The 25588-nt window shown below is 42.1% G+C and overlaps 1 protein-coding gene across 1 annotated transcript in view; it reads right to left on the bottom strand.

The window, feature by feature from the left end:
* The window catches only part of PGM5 (phosphoglucomutase 5), a 65838-nt gene extending 46977 nt beyond the window's left edge, over positions 1-18861 (bottom strand). Inside the window, exon 1 of the mRNA XM_026675547.2 lies at positions 18303-18861. Coding sequence (XP_026531332.1) covers positions 18303-18563 — 261 coding nt within the window. The 5' untranslated portion in view covers positions 18564-18861. The remainder of the gene's footprint in view (positions 1-18302) is intronic.
* Positions 18862-25588: the final 6727 nt, after the last annotated feature.

The following is a 25588-nucleotide window of genomic DNA, read 5'->3' as shown; positions in this document are numbered from 1 at the left end:
AAAACTGCATATTATGTGTGGATCCCAACTTAAGTTTCACTTATAAGTTTTCACTTATTGTAGATACTGCAAAATAAAGAAGTGATCTAATACTGAATGTCCAGCTATAAAGCCTATTTGTTCTTCAACCAAAATATTTTCAGGTTTGATCCATTCCAAGGATCTAGAACTGCCTAGCAGTCTGAAAACTGAGAGACTTAAATTTAAATCATTTATTTTTTGAAAGAGGAAAGCATGTTATTGGGGAATTATTGAAGAACAGGGCATATTTTGCATATTGAAGAGACCACCATGGATTTTCTTTTTCAGTTACTAAAATCCAAGTACTACACTGAATATCAAACCAGTTAAGAAATTCTGCTCACAAAGTCTCCCTGATTTCTAAAGCCAGCTCTGGAATTCCTTTTACCCCTAGTTGGTATGTAATCAACTCTTCAGAGATAATAATTTTGTCATGATGGTCTTCATATGGTATGCAAAACAACAGCATAGCCGTATATGGAGTTCAAGAATGTGGCTTAGCGCCCTTAACATAGTGAGAACTTAGCAGATTTTGATGAGTGACATGAGCCTGAGGCTTCCTCCAAGTGCTACAGCTGAAAATGAGCGTTGGTAAATTTACCTGAGAACGCTCTTTCTATCTACGCTGCTAGAGAGCCCAGGATGGGTATGACTCCTCCTGATGACATCATCAAGCTGGGTCCGTCTTAGTATAAAAGTAGCAGCCTGTGGGAGAAACCCCCCAACTTTGGCGAAGATACTTGACAGACTTTAGTGAGTGTCTCTGAAAGCCAAAACAGAATTGTGAACCATAACATACCTCACCACAATCCAGATGCAACAAGAGAGGGGCTGGGCTCTCTAGCACCATAGATAGAAAGGGAATTCTCAGGTAAATTTACCAATGCCCATTCTCCTCCATGCTGCTGTGAGAGCTCAGGATGGGACATACCAAAGCCTTCATGTCCTCGGGAGGGTCCTCGTCCAGTCTCTCACTCCGAAGTAGGCACCACTCGTTGAAGAACCCGTCTGCCAAAAGCCGTGCTTGTGGAGGCATAGGAATCCAGGTGGTAGTGTCTGATGAACGGAGACAGAGATGTCCATGTAGCCGCCCTGCAAATCTCCTCTACGGGTGCCTGGGTGGCTCAGGCAGCCGAAGTTGCAGCACTTCTAGTGGAGTGTGCTGTCAAGCCGTGTGGTATTGGCAGAGCTTTGGCTTTGTAGGCCTGTGCGATGCAAGCCCTGATCCACCTGCTTAAGGTGGCAGGAGAGGCCTTGTTCCCCCAGTGGGAAGGGGAAAAGGATACAAACAGCCTCCATCTTCCTAAACTTTGAAGTGCATATAAATTCTAAGAGCACTCCTAAATCTAAGGTGTGCCACTTGCGCTCTAAGGCGTGATGTGGATGGGAACAAAAATCAGGAACTACTAGGTCTTGGGCTCTGTGGAATACAGAATTATTTTGGGTACAAAGGTAGGGTCTAAACGAAGAACAACTCTATTGTCGTGAAAAGTGCAGAGGTTCTGCCGTATAGATAGAGCAGCCAACTCTGACGCCCTTCTAGCTGAAGTGATGGCTATTAAGAAAACCACCCTGAAGTTCAAGAATTGAAGGGACACCTTTCTGAGGGGTTCGAAGGGAGGTTCTGTTAGGGCCTGGAGGACCTTGTGAAGGTCCCAGGATGGGAACCTTTGAACCACAGGAGGGCGGAGATTGGAAGCCCCTTTTAAGAATCTCTGAACTGAAGGATGATGGGACAAGGAAGGAAAGGAATCCAAAGAGATGACTGAAGCAAGAGCTGCTACTTGATGGCGTAAAGTGTTAGGAGCCAGACCTTTGTCAAAGCCATCCTGGAGGAAATGGAGGACCTGTGGGACCCCCGCTACTGTAGGAGAGAGACCTTCCCTGTGACACCAATGACAAAAAATCCTCCAGGTGGCATTGTACATACGCATCATAGAAGATTTACGAGACGCCTGAATAGTAAGGATGACCTGGTCTGGGAGATTGGCTTCTCTTAACAGTTGCTGCTCAAGTGCCACACGGTCATATTTACAGTTGTTTCAGTTTTAAATTTGGGGCTAGCCTTCTGGCACAGCAGTAGGCTAGCCCCAAATTTAAAACTGAAACAACTGTAAAAGTCTGACTCACAGACGAACACAATACAGAAGCCTGATGATGGCAGATGAGATGCTGCCAAAACGTTGCTACAACTTTAAAAGCACAACTATAATGACGTGGGAAAATACCCGAACAAAGCTGAATACCATACATATATATGTGTGTGTGTGTGTACAGTTAGTCTTTGACTTTCAACCATTTGTTTAGCAACCGTTCAAAGTTACAACGGCACTGGAAAATGTCACTTATGACCAGTCCTTGCACTTACGACTGTCCTAGCATTCTCATGCTCATGTGATCAGAATTTGGGTACTTGACAAACAGCATGTATTTGTGATACACGCTGCAGCATCATGAGGTCATGTGATCATCATTTGTAACCTTCCCAGCTGGCTTCGGACAAGCAAAGTCAATGGAAAAGGCTGGATTCACGTAACGACCATGATTTACTTAACAACTGTGCAAACACATTGCAAAATTGTATACAACCACCCCCCTTAACAACCACCTTGATTAGCAACAGAAACTCTGATTCTAATTGTGGTCGTAAGTTGAGGATCATCTGTAGCGCATGTAGGACTACAGTGGGAATACCAGATTGAGGAAGACTGCCATAAGCAAGCTGAAATGAGTTAAGGAAGTGCTGAGAAAGCATGATAAACTGTATCTATATTTTGGAATGAAATACAAAGCAAGCATGGCTCCAGATTCTTTTATCTGAAAAGTGAGTTGGTTTCCCCCCACCCCTTGCTTAAATGGTCATGCATAAAATGAAAACCATTCATCTCCTTGAGAAAGAGCTAAATTAAGAGCAACCATATTTCATTTTTAAAAGATGGTATTAATGTAACAGTAAATATTTATAGCTTTTAGTGAGGGATAACCCCCTTATGACTTAGCAGCGTGCTTTGCAAACAAGATTTGTTATTTCTACCTTATTGGAAACAGTTGAAGTTTTCCAAATTCCCTTTAAGTCACCTTGTTCTTCCCAGTTTCCCCTTTTAAAATTTACTTATTAGACAATGTGGAATTATTCCAGCTTGATGAGAAAGTGATCTAATACTGAATGTCCAGGTGTAAAGCCTGTCTGTTCTTCAACCAAAATATTTTCTGTTTTGATCCATTCCGAGGAACCGAGAAGCAAAATTCCATTGGGACTTCCGTTACTAGCAATTCAAGGAAGGAAGGAAATTGTATTTCTTGTCTTAATGAGGCTGCCATCACCTCTGCTACTGTTTAAATGGAATTGAATTGGATAAGGAAGAGTTTGGGATGATTAACAGAACACTCTTCTACTTTGGCCGAGATTCTAACTCTAATCAGAGAACAGGGAAGAAATTCTTTCTCTGATACAAACTTTTTAAAATCTCTAGAAGTCTGCACAAGAAGGCCAAATTAGTAAAACTTTTAAAATTTTTCAGACAATACTAAGTCTTTCCATATTTGACCTAGAATAAAATAATATCAATCATTTTGGAGTATTTTTCATCCTTATAAAGACTTCTTTCTGTTTGTGAAACTGCCCCTTATTTCTAGATCATACCATAGACTTGTGTTCACTCAGCCTTTTCTGCCAAGGGGAGGTACTAAATGCTAAAAAGATGGGAACAAATTACTGCAAACTCTGGAGTAATCTTTCCAGTTTTTGTTTATATACATGTCTTGTAAAACAATACATATTTACATTGCACATATTTACCAGGTCAACTTTTGATCCAATCTCCTTAAAAACATAAAAACAATTCATAAAATGACAGGTCATATACTTTTGCTAAGTTAATAAAAAAAAAGTAAGAGTTGAAAAGAATAGAGAATGAGAGAAAGTCAATCATCTTGGCTTAAATTTTGTTAAGGAAAGGTGGAAAAATATTAAATAAATATTAAATAATCACTAGAATCAGTCATTATCATATATTTTTACTGAGAATTGCAAATACTTTCGTAAGTCAGATTTGTTATTTAAAATGCACTATGGCGTAGCATTTGGCATTTGTACAAAGCACAGAAAATCGTAACATGGAATAGTGTGACATGTTTACACATAAACATAGTCAACAATCTACTTCAGACCTAAGTAACCAGGAAGCAATGTAGATTGTTAAAATTCACAGTGTAGAGATGTTGCCAAATGATAGCACAGAAATCATGTTAACAGACTGCACATATCTTCACAAGACTGTATACTCCTGAAATACATCAACATTTTGTACAGATTTTATGTGATTTGTTCTTATACGACTCTACATTACTGATACATGATGACTAACAACGAGACAGTTTGATCTAGGTTTAAGGCATTAGGCTACAAAACAGGCAACCATGAATTCTAGTCCTGCCTTAGCCATGAAAGCCATCTGGATGTATGTTGGAGGTATGTTGGATATTGAGTTATTTGTAAAAATAATAAAGGCAATATACACTGTATCTGTATACATACATATACATAAATATATGTGTACATACACACACACACACATATATACATATATAATAAACAAACAAACAAAGAAACAAATAAATGTCTGGATCAGAGTGACAAAACCACAGACAATGTATCCTTTAATATAAGAATGTATCAGCGGAATATTAGTGCTGTTGAGAGCTTTGTGCAGCAAATCAAAAGTCATAGTCCAAAAGAGAATAGAATCAACATGCAAAGGGCATGGAGCCACAGTTAATGCTTTTATTTTAACTTAAGCTAATATTTTCATTTTTTTGTGTGTGTTTTGTTTGGTAGTGGTGAGTTTGGAATACCAAAACTACACTACCAAAATTGCAGCTAATAGAATACTATGAGACCAAGACTCACGTCACCTTCAACCATGAGATGGGCGGCATACAGGGGTGGGTTTCTACTGGTTCTGTCCACCTCTGTAGAACAGGTAGCTCTGAAGAGCAGCAGACATAGAACCGGTTCTATGTCTGCTGCTGTTTTGGCCCACCTGCCTGCCTGGGCTCTTACCTGACCTTTATTTCCTGCTTTTTCAACCGCAGCTGCTTTGCGTGACACAGCTGCGGTTGAAAAAACAGGAAAAAAGTGCTTTTTCAACTGCTGTGCACCCACGCGCAGCACTGCTCAGCTGTCCAGGCAGCTAGCCGACAAGCTGTCCAAGCAGCTAGCCGATGATGGTATACACGCACGTGATTTACGCAAAACATTAAATCACTGAAATATAAAATCACTGAACCAGGAGTTACAGTGGTTGGATCCCACCTCTGGCGACATATAAATTTAATAAATACAAATAGCAGGCTCTTTTTGCAACAGCACAGCCCTTTTGCTATCAAAAGACAGCAGACTTTTCCACAAGGCTGGAAAGGGAATGAGAAGTAGAGAGGTTGGCAAATAGAAGAAGCAAAAATGTGGGAAATGCAGAGCAGGCAAGTTCAGTGCTGGAAGGAAGCAAGAAATGCAGTGGAAAGAACAGCATGAATATATATGTAGGAAGAATGTATGGAGGTAAGGAGACTATGGGGAAATCAAATAGGTCATACACTTAAGGAATGGGAATGGATGGAAGATTCCGACTTTAGGGCAGAATCAGGAAAGTTCTGATGTATTTCAAATACAGTATGTATTAATATATAGAATGGGAATTTTCAAACTGGGCTGAATGCCTCTCTATCTGATGAACCGAAGTCAGAGTGGAGGCACTGGCTGAAGTCACAAAGTGAAAACAAAATCTAAAACTGAAGGAAGACAACTTCACAATCAGATTGTTGATCATTTCTATCTCCACTAGAGCTCCTAAGAATACAGCACTGCATACAAGACACAATTTCCTATCCTTATATTAATAGATGCAGGAAAAAATTGGCCAAAAACCCTTGAAGATTTAACATGGAGTAGAATGAATTAACTGTTCTATCATACTGTACTACTAACTTTATAACTGTTATATAAATCACTTGTTTGATTCTAAAAAAAAATCCAACAACCCCAAGAGTTTATCACTTAAGAATGTGACTACTTAAATGTTTCGTACTTGTTTCCAAGTATTAGAAGCATTTAAGGGACAGCCATGAACGTGCTCCAATTTTCTTCACGTGGATCCCTGTGGCTATTAAAATAACTACCCCTTACTTTATGTACTTACTTTATGCATACTTATGTATGATCAGGACGGTATTCTCAATTTTTAAAAAAGTGTCTTGCTGGTTTATGGCTTTGAACACAGACAGGATCTGAAAGACTAGCCATCTGTTTGAAGGACCGGAGAAGAGTGTGCATTTTGGTTGGACAATTCTGTAGAATATCATGAAGCACAACCTGTTCTTAGATCAGGGGTCAGGGAACTTTTTTACCTTTTACCCCCAAAAATTTTTATAAACGCCGACGTTACCCCCTTGATTTGAAAGGAAGGAAATCATACACTATTTGAATTCAAAATGTTATTGGATGTATTTAAAATTACTTTGAAAGCTTCAACGGGGGGAGAGTCGAGTTTGGTGGTTTGCTTGCAGACGTTTCATTATCTGACTAGGTAACATCTGATGTTGTTACCTAGTCGGGTAATAAAACGTCTGCCAGCAAACCACCAAGTTCAGGGAACGCCAATGCCTCCTCATTGCAACCCTGAGCGACAGATAGTCCCTGCAGGACGGCTGAGAAGCCTCGCCTCTCGGCCCTGCCTTCATCAGCCCCATCCCTCAGGTGTCTCCCTCCCTCCCTCAGCCTCATCCCTCAGGTGTCTCCCTCCCTCCCTCCCTCAGCCCCATCCCTCAGGTGTCTCCCTCCCTCCCTCAGCCCCATCCCTCAGGTGTCTCCCTCCCTCCCTCAGCCCCATCCCTCAGGTGTCTCCCTCCCTCCCTCAGCCCCATCCCTCAGGTGTCTCCCTTCCCTCCCTCAGCCCCATCCCTCAGGTGTCTGCCTCGTTCCTCTCTCAGTCGCTCTCTCACTCCTCACCAGCCCAGGAAGAAACTGCTTCAAAGAAGCCGGCAGGGTGGCTTTTCCTGTCGGCGCAGCTTCCCCAAAGCGCCCATTCACCCCCGCCCGCCCCGCCCGCCGCCCGCGGTTCAATCCAGTGCTCCGTTCTGCCTGCCTGCCTTCGTTTCTGGTAGTTTCGGAGCAGCTTCGGCTGAGAAAAAGAGGCGAATAGTTATTATTCTCAGCCGAAGCTGCTCCGAAACTACCAGAAACGAAGGCAGGCAGGCAGGCAGAATTGATTGGATTGATTGGCGGCGGGGTGGGGGTAAAAACGGGCGCTTCGGAGGAGCTGCGCCGACAGGAAAAGCCACACACCCCCCCGGCTTCTTTGAAGCAGTTTCTTTCTGGGCTGGTGGAGGAGCGAGAGAGCGACTGAGAGAGGAACGAGGCGGGAGGAAACCGAAGCTGCTGAGCCAGAGAGCAGGACAGGCTTCCGTTGCTTCCTCCCTCCCCTTCTCTCATTTGTGTCCTTGATTCCCGATCCCAGCAGCATTCACCGAAGGTGAACAGAATGTCGGAAATAAAATGCCTGGGGGTAATGAGAACGGTCATTACCCCCAGGATTTTCAGTTTTACCCCATTTGGGGTAATTTACCCCTGTTCCCCGACCACTGTCTTAGATGTTGTTCTACTAGTTTCAACTTTTGAACAATACTTAAAACAATAACAAAAATGTATAGCTTTGAAACATGCTGGTGAGCAGACATTTACATTCTCCTCCATGCTGCATCAAGAGCCCAGGATGGGTTGACTCCTTCCTATGATGCAATTTAGCTGAGTCTGTACTAAGATATAAAAGTCAGCCCCTGGGAAAGACCCCAGCTTTTGACTCAGCTCCTTTCAGTCACTAGCTGTGTCTCTGAAAGCGTTTTGTTAGACAGCACTCACAGCGATCTTCAGTAATTTTTTCCTCGCTTCAAGCAGCTCCCAGGGCAGCTGCTCTTCCAGGAGAGCAGGGCTCTCTCTCCTGCAACGTTACAGAGCTCTGTGCAGGCAAGCTGGGCAGCGTCTGCAGACCGCCCCCACACCTGCGGTTTGGAGCGATCATAAAAACGATTGGCAAACTGATAAGAGCACAAGCCAGCTGATTGTGTGGCTGGTTGCTGCATTTTTCCCTTGCTGACTTCGCTCGGGGCTCTGTATAGCCTAAGGAGCGATTCTTCGATCTTGGAGCCTGTTTTCCTGTAGTCAGCGGCCATCTTGGATTCAAGCCTTCCACCACGAGGTGAGCGGCCATTCTGTAAGCCCGGGGGCCATTTATACCCTAAGGGGCTTAATAGAAAAATTTATAAACAGCTTCTTTCCAACGCAAGAGCCTTTATTCTACAAATGGAGCAAGATAAGGCTCAGGCAGAGTGGAACAGTCTCTTAAGCCCTATAAGAGAAAAAGACGTAGGCAACACACCCAATCAGTCCAGAGGGAGGTGACTGCTAAAATCAAAGCTAAGGCTCTAGCCCCTAAGAAGGCTACTCAGGCTGAATTGAGGGCAGAGAAGCGCAGACATGCAGCTACAGAGAAGCAGTTCAACAGAACTATCAACAGAAGGAAGTGCAACTGCAGCATGTTTCAGGTGATACTCGTGAGCCCCAACCAAGCCCTCCCAGGGGAGGAGAAGTTATCTATGACCTTTTCTATCCTCCATCCTGGTCTCCTGAGGCTCTTGCTGTACAATCAGATCCTCAGGATCTAAGCAGATCTGGGTCTTATTTCCAACAGGCTTCTGGGCCCTTTGCTGCCCCCCTCCCTCCAGGCCTCGAACCTCTCCTCAATCTAGGCCTGAAGCCACCTTCACTCCCACAGCAGCGGGCCTTCGGCCTTCTGCCTCTACCTTTGAGCATAGACCAAGGGATATCCAAGAAGTTATCTCATTAGCCATTAGGCAGGGATTGGCTGAAGGCTTCAAGCAAATTCTTCAACCTCTGGAAAGGGTTCAGGCCCTTCTCCCTTCTCAATCTATAAGTTCCTTGCCTCATCATCCTGATTTAAACAGGCCCCAGGACCTCAGGGTCCATTCTTCTCTACTAGAATGGGAGGAGGTTGATGAGGAAGGAAGGCCTTCACCATCTGAACACAGTTACTCTTCTCATTCAGAGTGTGAAGAGGGTGAGATTTTTGACCAAAATCTTTCAGAGGATTCTCGCCCAGAGCAGACATCCTCTGCATTGGTCTTCAAACCTACTTTCTTCAGGCCATTACTCAGCAAGGCCTTGGTCACTGCCAAGCTGTCGCCAGAGGAAGTGGCTCCTGAGCCACAAGGAAATCCCTCTAGCCAAGGGGATTCGCTCTTCTCCAAGCCTGTAGTGCATGCAGAGGTTTTGCCTTCTCTCATTTGTTCCTGGATATGGTCAAGGAACAGTGCGCTTCTCCTTCGGCAGGTCCTCGCCCATCTTCTCTGGATAATCGTTTCTACAATGTCAGCGCAGCTCTGGACAATGCCCTGGCAGTGCCTTCTGTTGACATTCCAGTTCTGGCCTCGTTCTCATCTTCTGGCACTCCCACGGAGCCAGAAGATATCCTGAAACCGGATGATAAATGCTCCGAACAGACCCTCAAGCGCAATCACCAGGCCGCTGCTTGGGCTGTTCGGGCTTCAACAGCAGCATCCTTTTTCACAAGGGCATCCATACGGTGGCTGTGCCAACTCCAAAATAGATTACCTGCTTCTGACCTTCAGTCTCACCAAGACCTTAATAAGATTATTGCAGTGGCAGAATTCACTGCGGATGCCACTCTCAATTCCGCCAAATTTGCATCCAAGGCCATGGCATCTTCTGTAGCAGCAAGAAGAATTTTATGGTTCTGAAATTGGCAGGCGGAGTCACACCGAAAATGGAAGCTGGCTTCAGTTCCATTCGCAGGCGATAAGCTTTTTGGCGATGTTCTGGAACCTTATCTCATCAAAACCAGGGATAAACGTAAAATTCTCTCTTCCTCTGGGAAGAAAGCCGACTATCGCCCTGCTCCTTATCACCCTCCTGCCTTCCGAACGGAGACCTCATCTCGCTTCCCCCGCTCTCACAGGCCGTACTCCCAACGCCAAGACCAACGGGCAGAAGCATCTGGCAGGCAACAACCTTCTACTGGTAAACGGCCCTTTTGGGGGGAGGGGGTCGTTCCTTCCGTTGCTCTAAGTAATCCCTCGTTCTCCCCACCCATCGGAGGTCACCTAGCCTTCTTTGCCTTCAAATGGGAGGAGTCAACGATGGATGCCTGGGTGCTCAGCACTATTAGGTCAGGGTTACAATTGGACTTCCTAACGCCACACACCCCCAAATTTTTTGATCTGTCCTGTCTCTCGGGACATTTCTAGGCAAGCCCTCATGAATCAGGCCATTCAGAACCTTCTGGAAATCAGGGCTATTCAACCTGTTCCCCCTCTCAACAGGGGTGTGGTCTTTACTCTCACCTTTTCATCGTTCCCAAAGCCTCAGGGGGGTGGCGAGCCATCCTTGATCTAAAATTTCTCAACCAATTTGTAAAATACAGGTGATTTAAAATGCAGACTCTGCATTCTATTTTAGAGAGCGTTCGGAAGGGCAACCTCCTCTCTTCCATTGATCTCACTGAGGCTTACCTCCACATCCCAATTTGGCCTCATCATCGCCAGTTTCTCCGTTTCTGTTATCAGAATACCCACTTCCCTTCGGCCTCTCATCGGCTCCAAGGGTCTTCACAAAGGTTCTGGCAGCATTGATGGCATCTCTGCATTCTATTCCAGTGAGGATCCAATGCTACTTGGACAACATTTTGATTCTATCCTCTTCCATCCTTGCGGCCCATTGGGATTTGCAAATTACCCTGTCATGTCTCCAGTGTCACGGATTTTCCATCAATACCAAAAAGAGCCAGCTCTCTCCCACAACCACATTGCAACACTTGAGAGCAGTCATCGATACCATGTCGTGCCAGGTTTTCCTGTCCCCAGCTCGCGGAAAAGAGCCTTGCAGAGATCATCAGCCAGATCCAGCAACATCAAATTGTCCCCCTGTTGCTGCTGTCCAAACTTCTGGGGAAGATGGTCTCTTGTACTGGCATCATCCCGTGGGCTCGGCTCCACTCCCGACCCCTCCAATGGTTCCTGCTTCCCTACCAACAAGCAGGAACCAGCCACTCATCCATTAAGGTCCCACTCCTGCCACAAATCCGGAGATCTCTCAATTGGTGGCATTTCCGTCAATCTGGAGGGGACTCCTGTTCAGGGACGCAGACAGGCTAGTGATAACCACCGATGCCAGCCTCCTGGGCTGGGATTCCCACATGCACGGCTAGATAGCTCAGGGAGTTTGGTCCAGATCAGAGCAGACCCTTCCCATAAATTGGCTAGAGCTCAGAGCCATTTTTCTGGCTCTCAAGCATTTCAGGCAATCAGTGACCGGCTCTCATGTTCTAGTCCTTACGGACAACATGGCCGCAAAGGCTCATGTCAACCGGCAAGGGGGGATGAGGTCCAAAGCCCTCATGAGAGAGGCTCTACGGTTGGGGTTATGGGCAGAGAAACACCTGCTGTCGATCTCGGCGGACCACATCTCCAGGGTCGACAACTCTCAGGCCGACTGGCTCAGCAGGAGCCTAGTCGACCAGGCAGAATGGTCCATTCCTCCATCTCTATTCAGGGATCTTTCCCTCAGATTCAGAACACCGGAGGTGGATCTCTTCTCCACTCCTCAAAACACCCAAGTCACCAGATTCTTCACCAGGTTTCCTTGCCAGGGAGCAGAGGGGACCAATGCTCTTCGGTGCAGATGGCCCAAGGGTCTCCTCTATGCCTTTCCCCTGCTTCCCATCATTCCGGCAGTAATTTGGAAGATGTTGGAGGAACGTGCGGAGCTCCTCCTCCTGGCACCCTATTGGCCAAGGAGGCCCTGGTTTGCGGACCTGGTCAACCTATCGGTGGCTTCTCCTTGGAGGATCCCAGCCCATCTAATCTCCCTTCACCAGGGGGCCCTGCTCCACCCAGAGCCCCAGTGGTTCAAGCTGACGGTGTGGCACTTGAGCGGCAGAAAGGGTCATCCTCACTATCCTGGCCTCTAGCAAACCTTCTACAAGGCGCACCTATGATGCCACCTGGAAGGCTTTTTCCCGATGGTGCCTCAGGGAGGGTCTTTCTCCTGCTTCAGCCCAGTTGGCAGAAGTTCTTAGCTTCCTTCAGTATGGGCTGGAGAAAGGTTTGGCCCCCAACACCTTACGCAGGCAGGTTGCGGCCCTCTCCTCAGTCCTTTCATGGGGTTTGTTTCCTTCCTTATCCCATCGCACTTCAGTCAGGAGGTTTTTGAAAGGGGCTTCCAACCTGCACCCACCAGTGGTTCACAGGTATCCTTCCTGGGACCTTCATATGGTCCTTAATGCCCTTACAAAGCCCCCCTTTGAACCCCTTAGAACAGTGTCTCTCCGTTTCCTGACTCTGAAGGTAGTGTTCCTTGTTGCCATCACTTTTGCCAGGAGGGTTTCCGAGCTTGCTGTGCTTTCCATCAGACAGGACCTTTGTTCCTTTCATGATGTTAGGGTTGTTCTTCATCTGGACCCCTCATTTATTCCGAAGGTTAACAACTGGTTTCACAGGTACCAGGACATTGTTTTGCCTGACTTCTGTCTTCTCCCACACCATGACTTAGAGCGGCAGTGGCACATGCTAGACGTAAGAAGGGCTTTTAGAATATACATTAAGCGCACTTCCTCCTTCAGGAAGTCGGAAGCCATGCTTGTTTCCTTTTTCCCTTCTCACTTGGGGCACAAGGCCTCTTCTCCTACTATTAGCAGGTGGGTCAGGTCTTGCATTGAGCAGGCCTACAAAGCTGCGGCCCTTCCGGTTCCCCGAGGTCTGACGGCGCACTCTACCAGAAGCACGGCCACTTCTGCTGCCTGGGCGACCCAAGCATCTTTGGAGGAGATTTGTCGTGCAGCCATGTGGACATCCCCGTCTCCTTTCATCAGACACTACCGTCTGGATGCTTTTGCCTCGGTGACTGCAGCCTTCGGCAGACGGATGCTTCAACGAGTGGTTCCACAGTCGGTGTGATGAGCTGGACGAGGACCCGCCTGTGGACATGCAAGCTTTGGTATGTCCCATCCTGGGCTCTCGATGCAGCATGGAGGAGAAGTTACCGTTGGGCGTTGGTAGAAGTTACCGTGAACGCCCTTTCTATCTATGCTGCGAGAGAGCCCAGCCCAGCCCCTCCCTTGATTTGTCCGGAGAGGGTAAGACATATTTCTGTATTTATTTTGGGCTTTCAGAGACACCTTTCAGTCTGTCAAGTATCTTCGCCAAAGCTGGGGTCTCTCCCGGGGGCTGGCTTTTATATCTTAGTACAGACTCAGCTAAATGACGTCATAGGAAGGAGTCAACCCATCCTGGGCTCTCTCGCAGCATAGATAGAAAGGGCGTTCACGGTAACTTCTACCAACGCCCAGTCTAGCTGTGGTGGGAGCGTGTTGTGTGCGAAGGAGCTTTTAATCATGCAACTCCTTTTCGGAAACCATAGAAGAATATTTCTCAAAATGCTATGTTTTCTTTTCTTTTAACAAAAATAAAAATGAGCTGAAGAAACTGGGACATGTTTAAAGCATACTTGACCAGAGCGTCTAGAATGTTTGAGCTAGCAAACCCTATACATTCAAATAATGGATTGTTCTAAATTCTCTCTGCCTTGCCTTAAAATCAAAATGACATAGTTTGTTAAAAAAAAACCTTTAATATGCCTTGACTTTTAATACATTTCGTGGAATGTAAAACTATTTCTGTCTATCAGTATTAAGTCAAGGTACTATTATCAGAATTCTAATGTCCCATATATAAAAATATAAAACACTTGTTAAGGAAAAGTCTAGGAATTGCCACTTCAACCAACCTGTTTCATAATTGTCATATATTTAAACCAATAAATCAACTTTGATATAGCCATAGACAAAAAGATTACGAACATCTCAGATGCTGCCAAGGTTTTATTTTATTATTCCTTATATGTTCTTCATAACGGCCAAGTTCACATCACTTAAAGTAACTTGTTTGAAGAAGCTTCTTGGATGAGAAGCAAAATGTTTTCAAAGAAAAAAAAACAAGAAAGTCCAGTTGCCTTTTGGGAAAACACTTTTAGGACAATCATGATCTGGATGATTGAGAATCTCCATACACTGTCCATTTTGGTTTCTCAACCAGTTTTCATGGCTTACCTTACTGTGTGATACTGGCCGACTGTAATTTAGTCAATAAACCATAATTAATAAAAAACACTGCTTAATGCAAGGTATGAACCAGCTAATATTTTCCCAGTGTAATCAATGTTGTAGTGCATTGAAACTGAAAGCTGTCTTATAGAAAGTAATACTGTATTTTTAATGCTTCTGGCTCATAACTGCCATTACTGGCAAACAGTCAAATAAGAGGCATGTTTTTAAGATTCTGGATCAAACATGGGATTTTTTCCCATACAAAGCATGTTCTTCAGCTCTTTCCCACATTCCACAACTATAAGAACAGATTGTTTCTGTCACTTATATTTTTTCCTCAACAAATTTAACAAGATTAGATTAAAAGAAGAAAGTCTCAGCGTTCGTGACAAGTCAGATTTTTCAAGAATACAATGAACATTTAACTAATTCTAAATTATGATGGCATTTGATAAGGAAATGGTTGCAACTATGATGTCAAAATAGCAGCGCTATAACCTGCAGTTATAACAAAATAATCACAAATAAATGATTACAATGTAGTCGTCTGATCTGTCCTCCTGACATACCGTGTTTTCCCGAAAATAAAACTCCGCCTTATATTTTTTGCCACAGAAAAAGGCACCAGGTCTTATTTTCAGGAGAAGTCATCCCCTGACTAACCTCACTAGCGCACATCGCCCCTGGCCTCCTTTTCGCTGACAGAGGCTTCAATAACTTCTTCTGCGGCCAGCAAGACTTACCTGAAGGCCTCTGCAGCCGATAACAGAGCTCCAGATTGTTCCGGAGTTTTGTTATCAGCTACAGAGGCCTTCAGGAAAGCTTGCCAGCCTTGCTGGCTGCAGAAGAAATAGGCTAGCAAGGCTGGTGTTGGGATGTGCGAGGCCTGGCTACAACTGTCCAAAGGTAAGTAGTAGGATGGCTCCACACACACACCCCATCCCTAGCTTAATTATTACCCATCCACTCTGGAGTGTGTGGGATCTTAATTAGGGCTTATTTTGGGAGTAGCGCTTAATATTGGGTGCACATGTAAAAATCAAGCTAGGACTTACTTTCAGGGTAGGTTGTATTTTCGGGAAAACAGGGTAACTTACGGGGAAGGTCAAGTCTGATGTGTACAACAGAGGAAAGGTTAGATCTTTTTTAATGTCAGCAATTTGGATTATTTAACCAGGGGGCTCCAAAATGCAAAGCAACGGGGGCGGGAATTAAAGTGCTGATTCTGTACAGTATGGAAAAAATATCCAAGTAATGGGACGGGATAAAGAAAGAATCTACTGGAACAAGTACATGCTGTGTGGGTGATCAATTATACCCTAGGCTAGTTAAAATATTTTCCAGAAACTATTCCAATCAGAACTCACACGGCTCTTCCTCACTGCTGAGTTAATATGCTCTCCAGCAGTTGTTTAGTCAGCAAAACAATATGTCAGCACAATGTTGACTGGCCCCATTCAGATTCCCGTTTTACCATAAAACAATGTCACCAGATTGCATTATCCTTACCTATTGTGTACCAGGTTAAGACAAGGGACTGATGGATTCTCCTTCTTTCCTGTGTTACCTGTGGGCCATCAATCACTTTCCCTAAGTGGGCAAAGTGAGTATAGACAATAGCTTAGACCAATGGGTTCTATCTAACTAACTCTTCTGTGGAACAAGGATTTGTTCTTTGTTTCAGGGGTCTCCAACCTTGGCAACTTTAAGACTTCTAGACTTCAACTCCCAGAGTTCCTTAGCTAGCTTAGCCACAGCTTAGCAAAGCTGTCTAAAGAACTCTGGGAGTTGAAGTCCACAAGTCTTAAAGTTGCCAAGGTTGGAGACCCCTGCTATGTTTACTATCTGAGGAATCCATCCAAGACCTGAAAAGTCTTATGCAAAACACCAATCAGACATTATCGAGCAGAGGTCTCTGAAGTCCAAGCCAAATTGGACACAGAGGACCAAACCCAGCAGCCAGCCAGAAAGGAGCATAACTACAGCAATCTTAAGTGACAAAATAACAACAACAACTACTACTACTATGGAAATCCTAAACCCAACCACACCAGCAATCAAATGGTCAGTGAAGGGTAACAAACTTTAGCCATTAAAATTATATCAGAACAAAAAAACAAACAAACATAAAATTTAGACCTGAATAAGGGAAGGATGCCTGTCAAGAGACTGGAGCTGGGAAGAGGGCTGGCAGTGAAAAACCAACATGGCAGAAAAAAACATTACCGGGCCATGTTTGTGCCTTAATCAGGAGCAAAAGAGGAAGAGACAGCGTTTCCAATTCATCTGATAAAATCCTACAGGTAAGATAGATTTAGCCTTGGAAATCATGCTATCTAATTAGCAGCCTTTTTGGTCTTGCTTATTCTATCTTTTAATCTCCTTTATCTCCAATTTGTGCTTTGCTCTTTACAGTCGCTAGCTTCAGATTATGTCTATTCAAGTTTATATCTGGTTTATTATAGGTTATTCATAAACTTTTTTGTGTGTTGTTGTGGAAGTGAGCAATCTACCGAGGTGCCAAGAAGTGCGCCATCAAATCCAGCTTAATATCAGTAGAAAATAAAAAGGGTGGGCACTCCTTTTTAGATTATCTCTCTCTTTGTAAAGAACATAACAAGGAACATGTCAAAATTATTCAGTAAAAGTATGAAAGACATTTGCAGAGGGTTTGGCTGTATGTTCTAATTTCCTTCCAAGGAAGATTTGTCTCCAATACTTTCCCACAGCAAATGTACTATTGTCTCTTCAGAGGGTGATTCCTTATTCTCTGCAAGCCAAGAAAAAGGTCAGGCAGATGTCACTGAGTCAGAAATATACTGTGTGGCCTTCAAAAATACAACTATTCAATATGTATAGCTTGGATATTAAACATATCCTTGTTACATTGAAATTATGGGTTTTGAACTTATAAATCGGCCTTAATTATGTCTAAGGGCACATATTTCTTCCTAAATAGATTTACTGGTATGATGGAACTTCTTTTAAACCAAAGGAATGCTTGAGAAACTGTAACTTTTCACCTCACAGACTTCAATTCCTCCTTATTCTATGAAATTATGGAAATATAAATTACAAGAGTGAATACTGGCTGAATTCTCACAACTTACACGTATTTCACCACAACTAACACAACTTCTGGTTTCACATAACACTCTGAATTAACCAGACTGAGTTTGCACTATACGCTAGGCTAAAATGTTGGTGTCTGATACTTTCATGGTAGGTCATGAAAAGGCTGGAACAGCTGAAAGCATGCCACAGGCAAACTACACGATCAGGCAGATTGAGTGAATAACAAAATCAATGGAACGCTACACTAGAGGGGGGAAATTAGACAAAGACTTTGGAAGATTTGATATATATGATGGAAGGCAAGATAACACAGTGAAAAAAAACAATTTGATAGATATGGTGGAAGGCAAGATAACACAGTGAAAAACCACTGCATTTTCCCCATATACTATTGGAGTAAATATGTCAAACTCAATATGTCAAACACAGAAAACTTAGTGAGCTTCCAAAATAGACCCCAGTAAACTGTAAACTATCAACAGCTGTTCTCTAACATTCACAACAAACCAGTCAGTACAAGTCCTGTAGCACACTACAACAGTCAGGAACTTACACAGATGGAGCAATGAAGGGCAGGCTAGCAAACAGATCTACAAAGGAAAGGATGGGCCATTATAGATATAAATTAATTGGATGGAAGCCATGGATAACAGAAGGCCAGATGGCGTGTGACAGTATATATATTCTACGCATCTGTAATAAGATGTGATAGAATAAATCATGGGCTGCAGATCCATTACCCTATGGATCCAATCCATTATCCACTAGAATAATGACAACTTGAAGATTCAAAAGGAGATCGGATCCAGTTGACCTTATGAATTGGTTTTTTCGAGATCAACTGGATCCAACCTCTTTTTGAATTCAGAATTCTCCAAAATGGATAAGAAGGACAGATTGCCCTAATATCATCCTCATGACCCGGGTTAGACGTGCTGGGTGGGTGATATCCCGCTGGAGAAAAGTCCGCCTTCAACCAAGCTCCTGAGGAGCCAAGGGAGGCGCCGCCCTTACCCCGTTAGCTGCCGCCATCTGCACCACCACCTCGGTGGCCGTCCTGCTGAAGTACCTGCCGTCGCTGCCCACCACCATGGTGCAGCCCTGGCGGTCGCGCAGGTCGATGGAGGACAGCAGGCTCTGGATGAAGTTAGGCAAGTAATTGCGCTGGCCCTCGAAGACCGCGGTGGGCCTCCTCAGCCCTCCGCCGCCCGTCGGCTTCTGGTCCTCGTACGGGACCGTCTGCATGGTCAGCACTGGGATCGGGCTCCCCTCCATGGCGCTCGGCTTCTAGCCTGCACGGGATCCCGGCGAGGAGCTTCTTTCGGTCGGCGCGGCGATGTTTCTCGCCCGCGGCGCTCCCCTTAGGAGAAGGATGAGCTCCCAGCGCCGCCCCGCCCTGCCCAGCCACCCCACCGCGCCTCTTTTCCCGCCTTAATCCTCGTTCTGCCTCGGCGTCCCGTAGCTGTGCATGATGCCGATTGGCAAGTTCGCTTCAGGAAAGCGAAGAGCAAGAGGCTTCTTCCCGCCCGGGGCGCTCGCAGCCGCTTTGCCCCGCGCTCTCCCTCTCTGCAATGTCCTCCGGGACAAGCCAGCTGCCCTTTTCAAAGAAGGACACGAGGGGGCTGGCAAAGCCTCTTTTGCAGGCAGCAGCCTCGGCCAGTAATAACCCTGGTAAGCAAAGCTGAGAACTGTTGTCCGCTGCCAGAGATGTAACTAGAAGCTGGGGCGTCTCTCTCTCTCTCTGAAAGACATTTGTTCCAGAGGATCACATCCTGTCAGTCCTCCAACTTTCTATTTTGCACAAAGCTGCCCAGCCCCTTTATAGATCAGCCCGGCGCGCTTTTCGCCTTGCTGGTTTGGGAAGACTCTTTTGGATCAGCTAAAAGAGAGCATAAGGTGTGTAAGGGGGGGGGGGGTGGAAGTTTGCTCATACACCCACATGCTAAAAGCATTAGGACAATGTTCTGTTAGGACAATGGGATCAACCAGGATGAAAGGTTATGTATTTCCAAGCGATCGCATGACACGCCAGCATTGACAGTGCAGTTGGGTTCCTTCAATAACTTGGATTTGGTTTAGTAACCTTCCCCGCCCCCCCCTCCGGTTTACTTTGGGCCTTGGTAGCAGGTGAGTTTTCAAGTCAGCATTTTTGAAAATACTTTAAAAACAAGGTTAGGCGTTCCCTTTTTCTAATATTGGAAGCAGTCTCCTTCAAATGGTAATTAATTAAACATTATCTGCTTAGTTCTTCAGCCAAATAAAGTTGCTATAATGGCTCTTTAAAATCAGTAATTTTACAAGCCCCACCAACGGTTTGCACTGTGTAAGATACAAGGAAAGGAGAGGAAGGTGGAAGAAAAGAAGACTGATGCAAAATATAATGTTCACAGAATTTTATTCAGGGTTGTGTTGCATCTCTCTCTCTTTTTTGGGGGGGGGGGGTTTGTCCAGTTCTTTCTTGGTGTTGTTCTTTCTGTTCTTTCTGTCCTTTTTGCTTTTTTAAATGAATTTGGTCTTTCTCCCCTGGGTCAGAAATCCAGCCAGAAAAAATAAAGAATCATCTTTGGTGGTTAAATGGAAGCCACTCCGTAATGGCTTATTTCAGAAGAAGGAATCACTTTTTCCTCTTTCTCCTTTGAGTTTAAATCCTAGGTCTCCATGCACCAGATCGACAGGACTGTACTACATTATTATCATATTTTCAAACCCTTAGATAAGGACTCGATAAGGACTTTTTTTAATGCCAGTAGGCTTCTCAGCCCCAAATTGGGATAGCCCTGACTAAACTAGAACATATTCTAATCTTAACACAATTTACCATCCAAAGAGCAGTAAGACCATTAAGTTCAGAATCTAAACTTACCCAATAAATAATATACTGTTTCCTCACTGTGCTATTTTGGATCCATTACTCCGATGATGCCAGAGATAGTTAGGGACAAGACTGGCTGGAAGAGAATATGGAAGAAAAAAATACATCACAATAAGAGAACACTGACTGACATATAACAATTCAGTTTCTTATCATGTCAAGGGAAGATAAGCATATTCCTATGCTTAAAGTTCCTAAATACTGTGAGTATTTCTCCTGTATGTTTAAATGGGATAAACTTATACCTCAGGAATTCTAACCAGCAAGTTTTGGTCAGGCAGCTGTTGATTGTAGACATTGCAGGAAGGAATTCACCAGGCTTACTCCATATAAAGTCACAGGCAGGGGTGATATTTGCATGCCATGCTTACCCATGGTAAACCTCATGGTTTAGTCTACCCAGTTTCATATTATCTGCTAGTTTATGGAACAGGGAGTAGGGTGGACACCATCATTATGTCTTTGAGAAGGTGTCTATTAGAACATGAATGTACACAAAGGAAAATAATGGAAAAGTTGTGATCTGCCCACACAAACTACTCCTTTCGTCTATATCTCATGTTTTGTATGCACCTACATAAATGATGAACTTTATGTACATTGTGATATGCATTTAATCACTGATGAAACCCTTGACTCAATGGGTGGCATTAATTACAGGAAGAGAAAATGGATGAAGGACCTTAAAATACCGTGTGCTGTATAGACCAGTTTGAATTTTTTAAATGTTAATCAAGAAATAGGAATTATTTAATTGCAGCTTGCTTAACAGCTTTGTTTAGCTGAAATACTTGATTTTAAACTTATCTACAAGACTATGCTTACAGGAAGCCCTCATTTAGTGACCACAATTAGATCAGCAACTCAGAGTTAAGTGAAGCAGCCACTAAGTGAAGCTGTAACTGTGCTTACGATGTCATTTCAGCTTTCCATTGCTTTACAGACCTGTCAAAGTAGTAAATGCAGGGCCTGGTAGTAAAATTACTTTTTCATCACAGTTGTAACTGCAAACAGTCACTAAACAAGGCACTTCAGTTAATAAGGACCACCAGTATTTGGAGAAAAACACCAAATGGAAACTAAGTATATATATGTGAGGACAAAACACGAAGAAGTTCAATGTCTTCTGGAAACCAGAAATTCATCACTTTCAGATAAATGATGAAATGATTTAAGCACCACCCTAAGTGTAAATAAAGGGTGGGGTAGTACGGTACCATGTTTGTAATGTAAGACTTGCATATTAGAAAACACTCTGAAACAAATTCTAGGATGTTCAGTCAGTTCATATGGAGCATTAGAACAGCCACAGTGCATAAATCATGTTTGAAAACTAAGGTATCAGATTTCTCAATTTCTACTCTTGGCAGGTTTACCAAATGCTTTTAGTTTAAGCTTACTTTCCATTATATTTCTGCAAGTAGAGATATGCAGCAAAAGATTACTGTGCATGTTCTTCCTTTACAAAGGTTGTTGCCAAACCTAATTATTGTGAAGCAAGCTTTGGAAAACTATTTGGGATTTACAAAGATGCAAAAGAAATTTCTGGAATAATGTTCCTTCTTTTTCCTTTTATTATATATATATATATAAACTTGTTTGTAAGTTCAGAATGCACATTTACCAGTTTTCTATTTAAACCAAGGGTAAATAGAACCATTCCTGTGGACATAAAAAAATATTAAAAGATAAACTTATTTAGCATCTGCTAGATTTTCTACTTCATCCGGCTTCCACTTTCAGTGAAAAGCTCTATCAATTCTATTACTATATTTTTATTATGAACACTTATCTCTTGTCCTGAGCTATCTTAAAAATTGTTTAACATGTAGACATAATGAAAAATAAAGCAATTGTAATATAAATCCCTGTTACATTACATATGGATATTTTCTGTTTATTTCACTGCTGTATTGGGTACTTTCTTAACTGCCTGAATGTTCTGCATAGAAAGACTAAGTGTTGAATAACTGCTAATAATCTTTGTGAAATGTTACAATAAGCTCCTGGGAATTAAAGTTATGGAAAAAGTAAAATGATTTTTGTGAATCGTCAGAAAAAATACTATTTTTATGCAGCTCGCTGCTTGTAATTACTTTAAAAATATTCACATGCTAAGATATGCATATGTATTTTAATCTATGATATTGATATGAGATTGCATTAATCAGATATCATTATGTATGTATAATTCTAAGCTTTTCTTAATATTCGGGGTAAGTATTGTTTTAGAGCTAATATATTTGAAATGGAGGGTAATTAAAGGGAGGCTACTGTAGAAATGCAAACCTTTTCAGCCCAAGATGTTTTTCTGACAAAATCTGCAAAAATAGTAGCAAATATTCCAGATAAAACTCATAATGTTAATCTCACTATATTGCATCCCTTTTTTCTCTTCCTCCCTTTAAACCCTATAGCAGGCTCAGAAACTTACCCAGTGCTGCTTTTCTTCTTGGAGCAAACCTTAAATAAATCATCCACAATAATGCCACCAATCCTAGAATACAGTAATAAAAAAATCAAAATAATATTTAATAATTTGAAAAACAAGCAAGAAAAGTATTCTGACAACAGAAATCCAAAACAGCCTGTATTTTAAACTTTTAAAAATACCCGAGAAAGTGGTTAAATAGCGCCACCTGGAGTGAAAAATCTTCATTGTATATATTTTTTCAAGATACACATAACCTTAATCAGAACAGTATAGTTCAGCTGTACAAAAAATGTGGTAATCTTGGAAAAAAATTGTTAACCACTATTAAAATAAATTCAGAAGCAGTTTTGTTTTTTGTTAATAAAATATATCTTATATCCTTTAATTGGTTGCACTTGTAATATATGTATGCTATCAAGACAAATTTCCAAATAAAGTTAAGTCATAGGTATATGTGTGTATGCATCCATATATGTTTAGATGGATGTTGATAGATAGATAGATAGATAGATAGATAGATAGATAGATAGATAGATAGATAGATAGGTAGATAGGTAGGTAGGTAGGTAGGTAGATAGATAGATAGATAGGTAGATAGATAGATAGATAGATAGATAGATAGATAGATAGATAGATAGATAGATAGATAGATAGGTAGGTAGATAGATAGGTAGGTAGGTAGGTAGGTAGATAGGCAGATAGATAGATAGGTAGGTAGATAGATAGATGATAGATAGATAGATAGATAGATAGATAGATAGGTAGATAGATAGATAGATAGATAGATAGATAGATAGATAGATAGATAGATAGATAGATGTAGATGACAGACAGACACACATAGTTTTCATTGTTAGCCCAGGTCAATCCACTGCAGGATAAAGTGCCATCTTCAGCTGTTTTCCAACTGCTTTGACATATTTTGCCATTTATAGTTAACATATTGTATAAGCAAAAGCCTGTGTTGATATGTATGGTTAGAAGCTTGATGTTAAATGCAAAAGCTGTACAGAAATTGAAAGTTGCATAAAGAAGCATGGAATTATAAATGCTTAATATAATACAATCTGATAGGAAAAGATGTGGTTTTTTTTTATCAACTGAAATCATTCCGCTGCAGAGTGAAAGCTTCTTCATTGAAGATTATGGACTGTATTTTGCCTTACTGGTCCAGTGTGGGCTAGTAGATAGATGTTTTTTGATTCAGCAGTCTGGGGCTATGAGATAATGTTTAGCCTAAACACACACTTAACCAAAAATGAGAGCAAATTTTACACACAGATGTAGTACTGTATGATTTTTTAAAAAAATTCTCCCCACATTGAAAAAAAAATCCTACATATAACTTACACACAAAGAACCACCAAAAATTAACATGGCTCCTCTAATCTACTACTTTATTGCAAATGGAATTTTTATATGTGCAGAACATTAAAAAGATAACTTTCTAAATTTCCCAAAAATGTTTTTAGTAATATCATAATCTATTATTTGATTCTGTATAACACATAGTTTGCCTTTACATAAGTCTCACAGAGGTGATAACAGTTTGTTTTGGTAAAATCCAGACCTCCCAAGTTCATATGTAAAACCTAGAATATGTTTGATATTAAAAAGCAAGCAGATGACATAGGATGCTTAATTTTCCATCTATCCCAGCAGATGAGCTGGGTCACTGGCAATCTTTATCTTAGCTTTCCTGCAGTCTGCTGTCCATTAACTTTTTTTTACTGAATTGAAGAAAAATTCATCCAAAACTATCTTGTTGTCTGAAGCAAATAATAAAATGAGGTTCCCTCCATTCCAGGAATAGAAGTTGATTGTATTCATAGCTGACCCTTGAAATTTTGCTGCGGGACATATTACAGAACTAAATTAAATAGGATACTTCTTGATGCCTAAGACAGATTGCATAATACATACTGATCTATCTGTTGACATGAGAAATACCTATCTTTGACTCCCACACCAAAGGCAGTCTAACTCACACTACCATAATTGTTTGCCTGGAGTTCAAAATACGTTTTGATACTTTGTAAAAAGAATAAACTAAGGGATGAGAAATGAATATAAAGTAGAAATACAAACAAGAGATCTTTTTGGTTCGAAACTGATTTATAGTTGCTGGGAATTAGGAGGAATATTGAACCAAATGAATGAAAGTAGAATGTAAGGAATAACAAAAAGAATTATGATTTTTAGCTGCTCTAAACAACCTGTTGATGTTTGACAAACAAATCTAATGGAAGATTCCTGGACATCTGGCCTCTGCATAGAGTTTGTCTCTCTTTGGATCAGCTTCAAACTTGGTTACTTTCTTGGATTGTAGGGTTTATATAGCTTTAATGTGAGTGATTACAATCATTAATGAGGAATACAACATTATATTGGGAGACATGGGAGGATAGATGAAAAGGACCAGACTAATACTGTCTCCAGAATAACCCATAATATTTGGGGAAGAAAAAAAGAGGACCTAGTCTTCTGCTGAACCAGAAGGAAACACAAACAAGTTGTTATGAGGAGGTAAATGCAAAACCTGGGAATCAAAGTGCCTCATGCTGTTCATAAAATGGAACATCTTTTATCAATTTAGCCCTTTCATATATGAGTCTGTCCATTTCTGCTTTTATTTATTTAAAATGTTGACAGCCAAATAAGCAGTCCTTTGGCATGAGTTCAGCTCCAATCCAATTCTGATTAGAAATCAGAAGGATAGCCTGACAAGTTTTTCTTTCTTTCTTTTTTCTTTCTTTCTTTCTTTCTTTCTTTCTTTCTTTCTTTCTTTCTTTCTTTTTTTTTTCTTTTTCTTTTTCTTTTTCTTTCTTTCTTTCTTTCTTTCTTTTTTCTTTCTTTCTTTCTTTCTTTCTTTCTTTCTTTTTTTTTCTTTCTTTTTCTTTTCTTTTCTTTCTTTCTTTCTTTCTTTCTTTCTTTCTTTTTTTCTTTCTTTTTCTTTTTCTTTTTCTTTCTTTCTTTCTTTCTTTCTTTCTTTCT

This window comes from Notechis scutatus, chromosome 2 (assembly GCF_049901735.1).
Source record: "Notechis scutatus isolate UNSWTSFEM ecotype Mainland chromosome 2, rNotScu1.2, whole genome shotgun sequence".
In the NCBI taxonomy this organism is placed as follows: Eukaryota; Metazoa; Chordata; class Lepidosauria; order Squamata; family Elapidae; genus Notechis; species Notechis scutatus.
The sequence above is the reverse complement of the archived record's forward strand: the minus strand, read 5'-3'. Positions and strand labels throughout refer to the sequence as shown.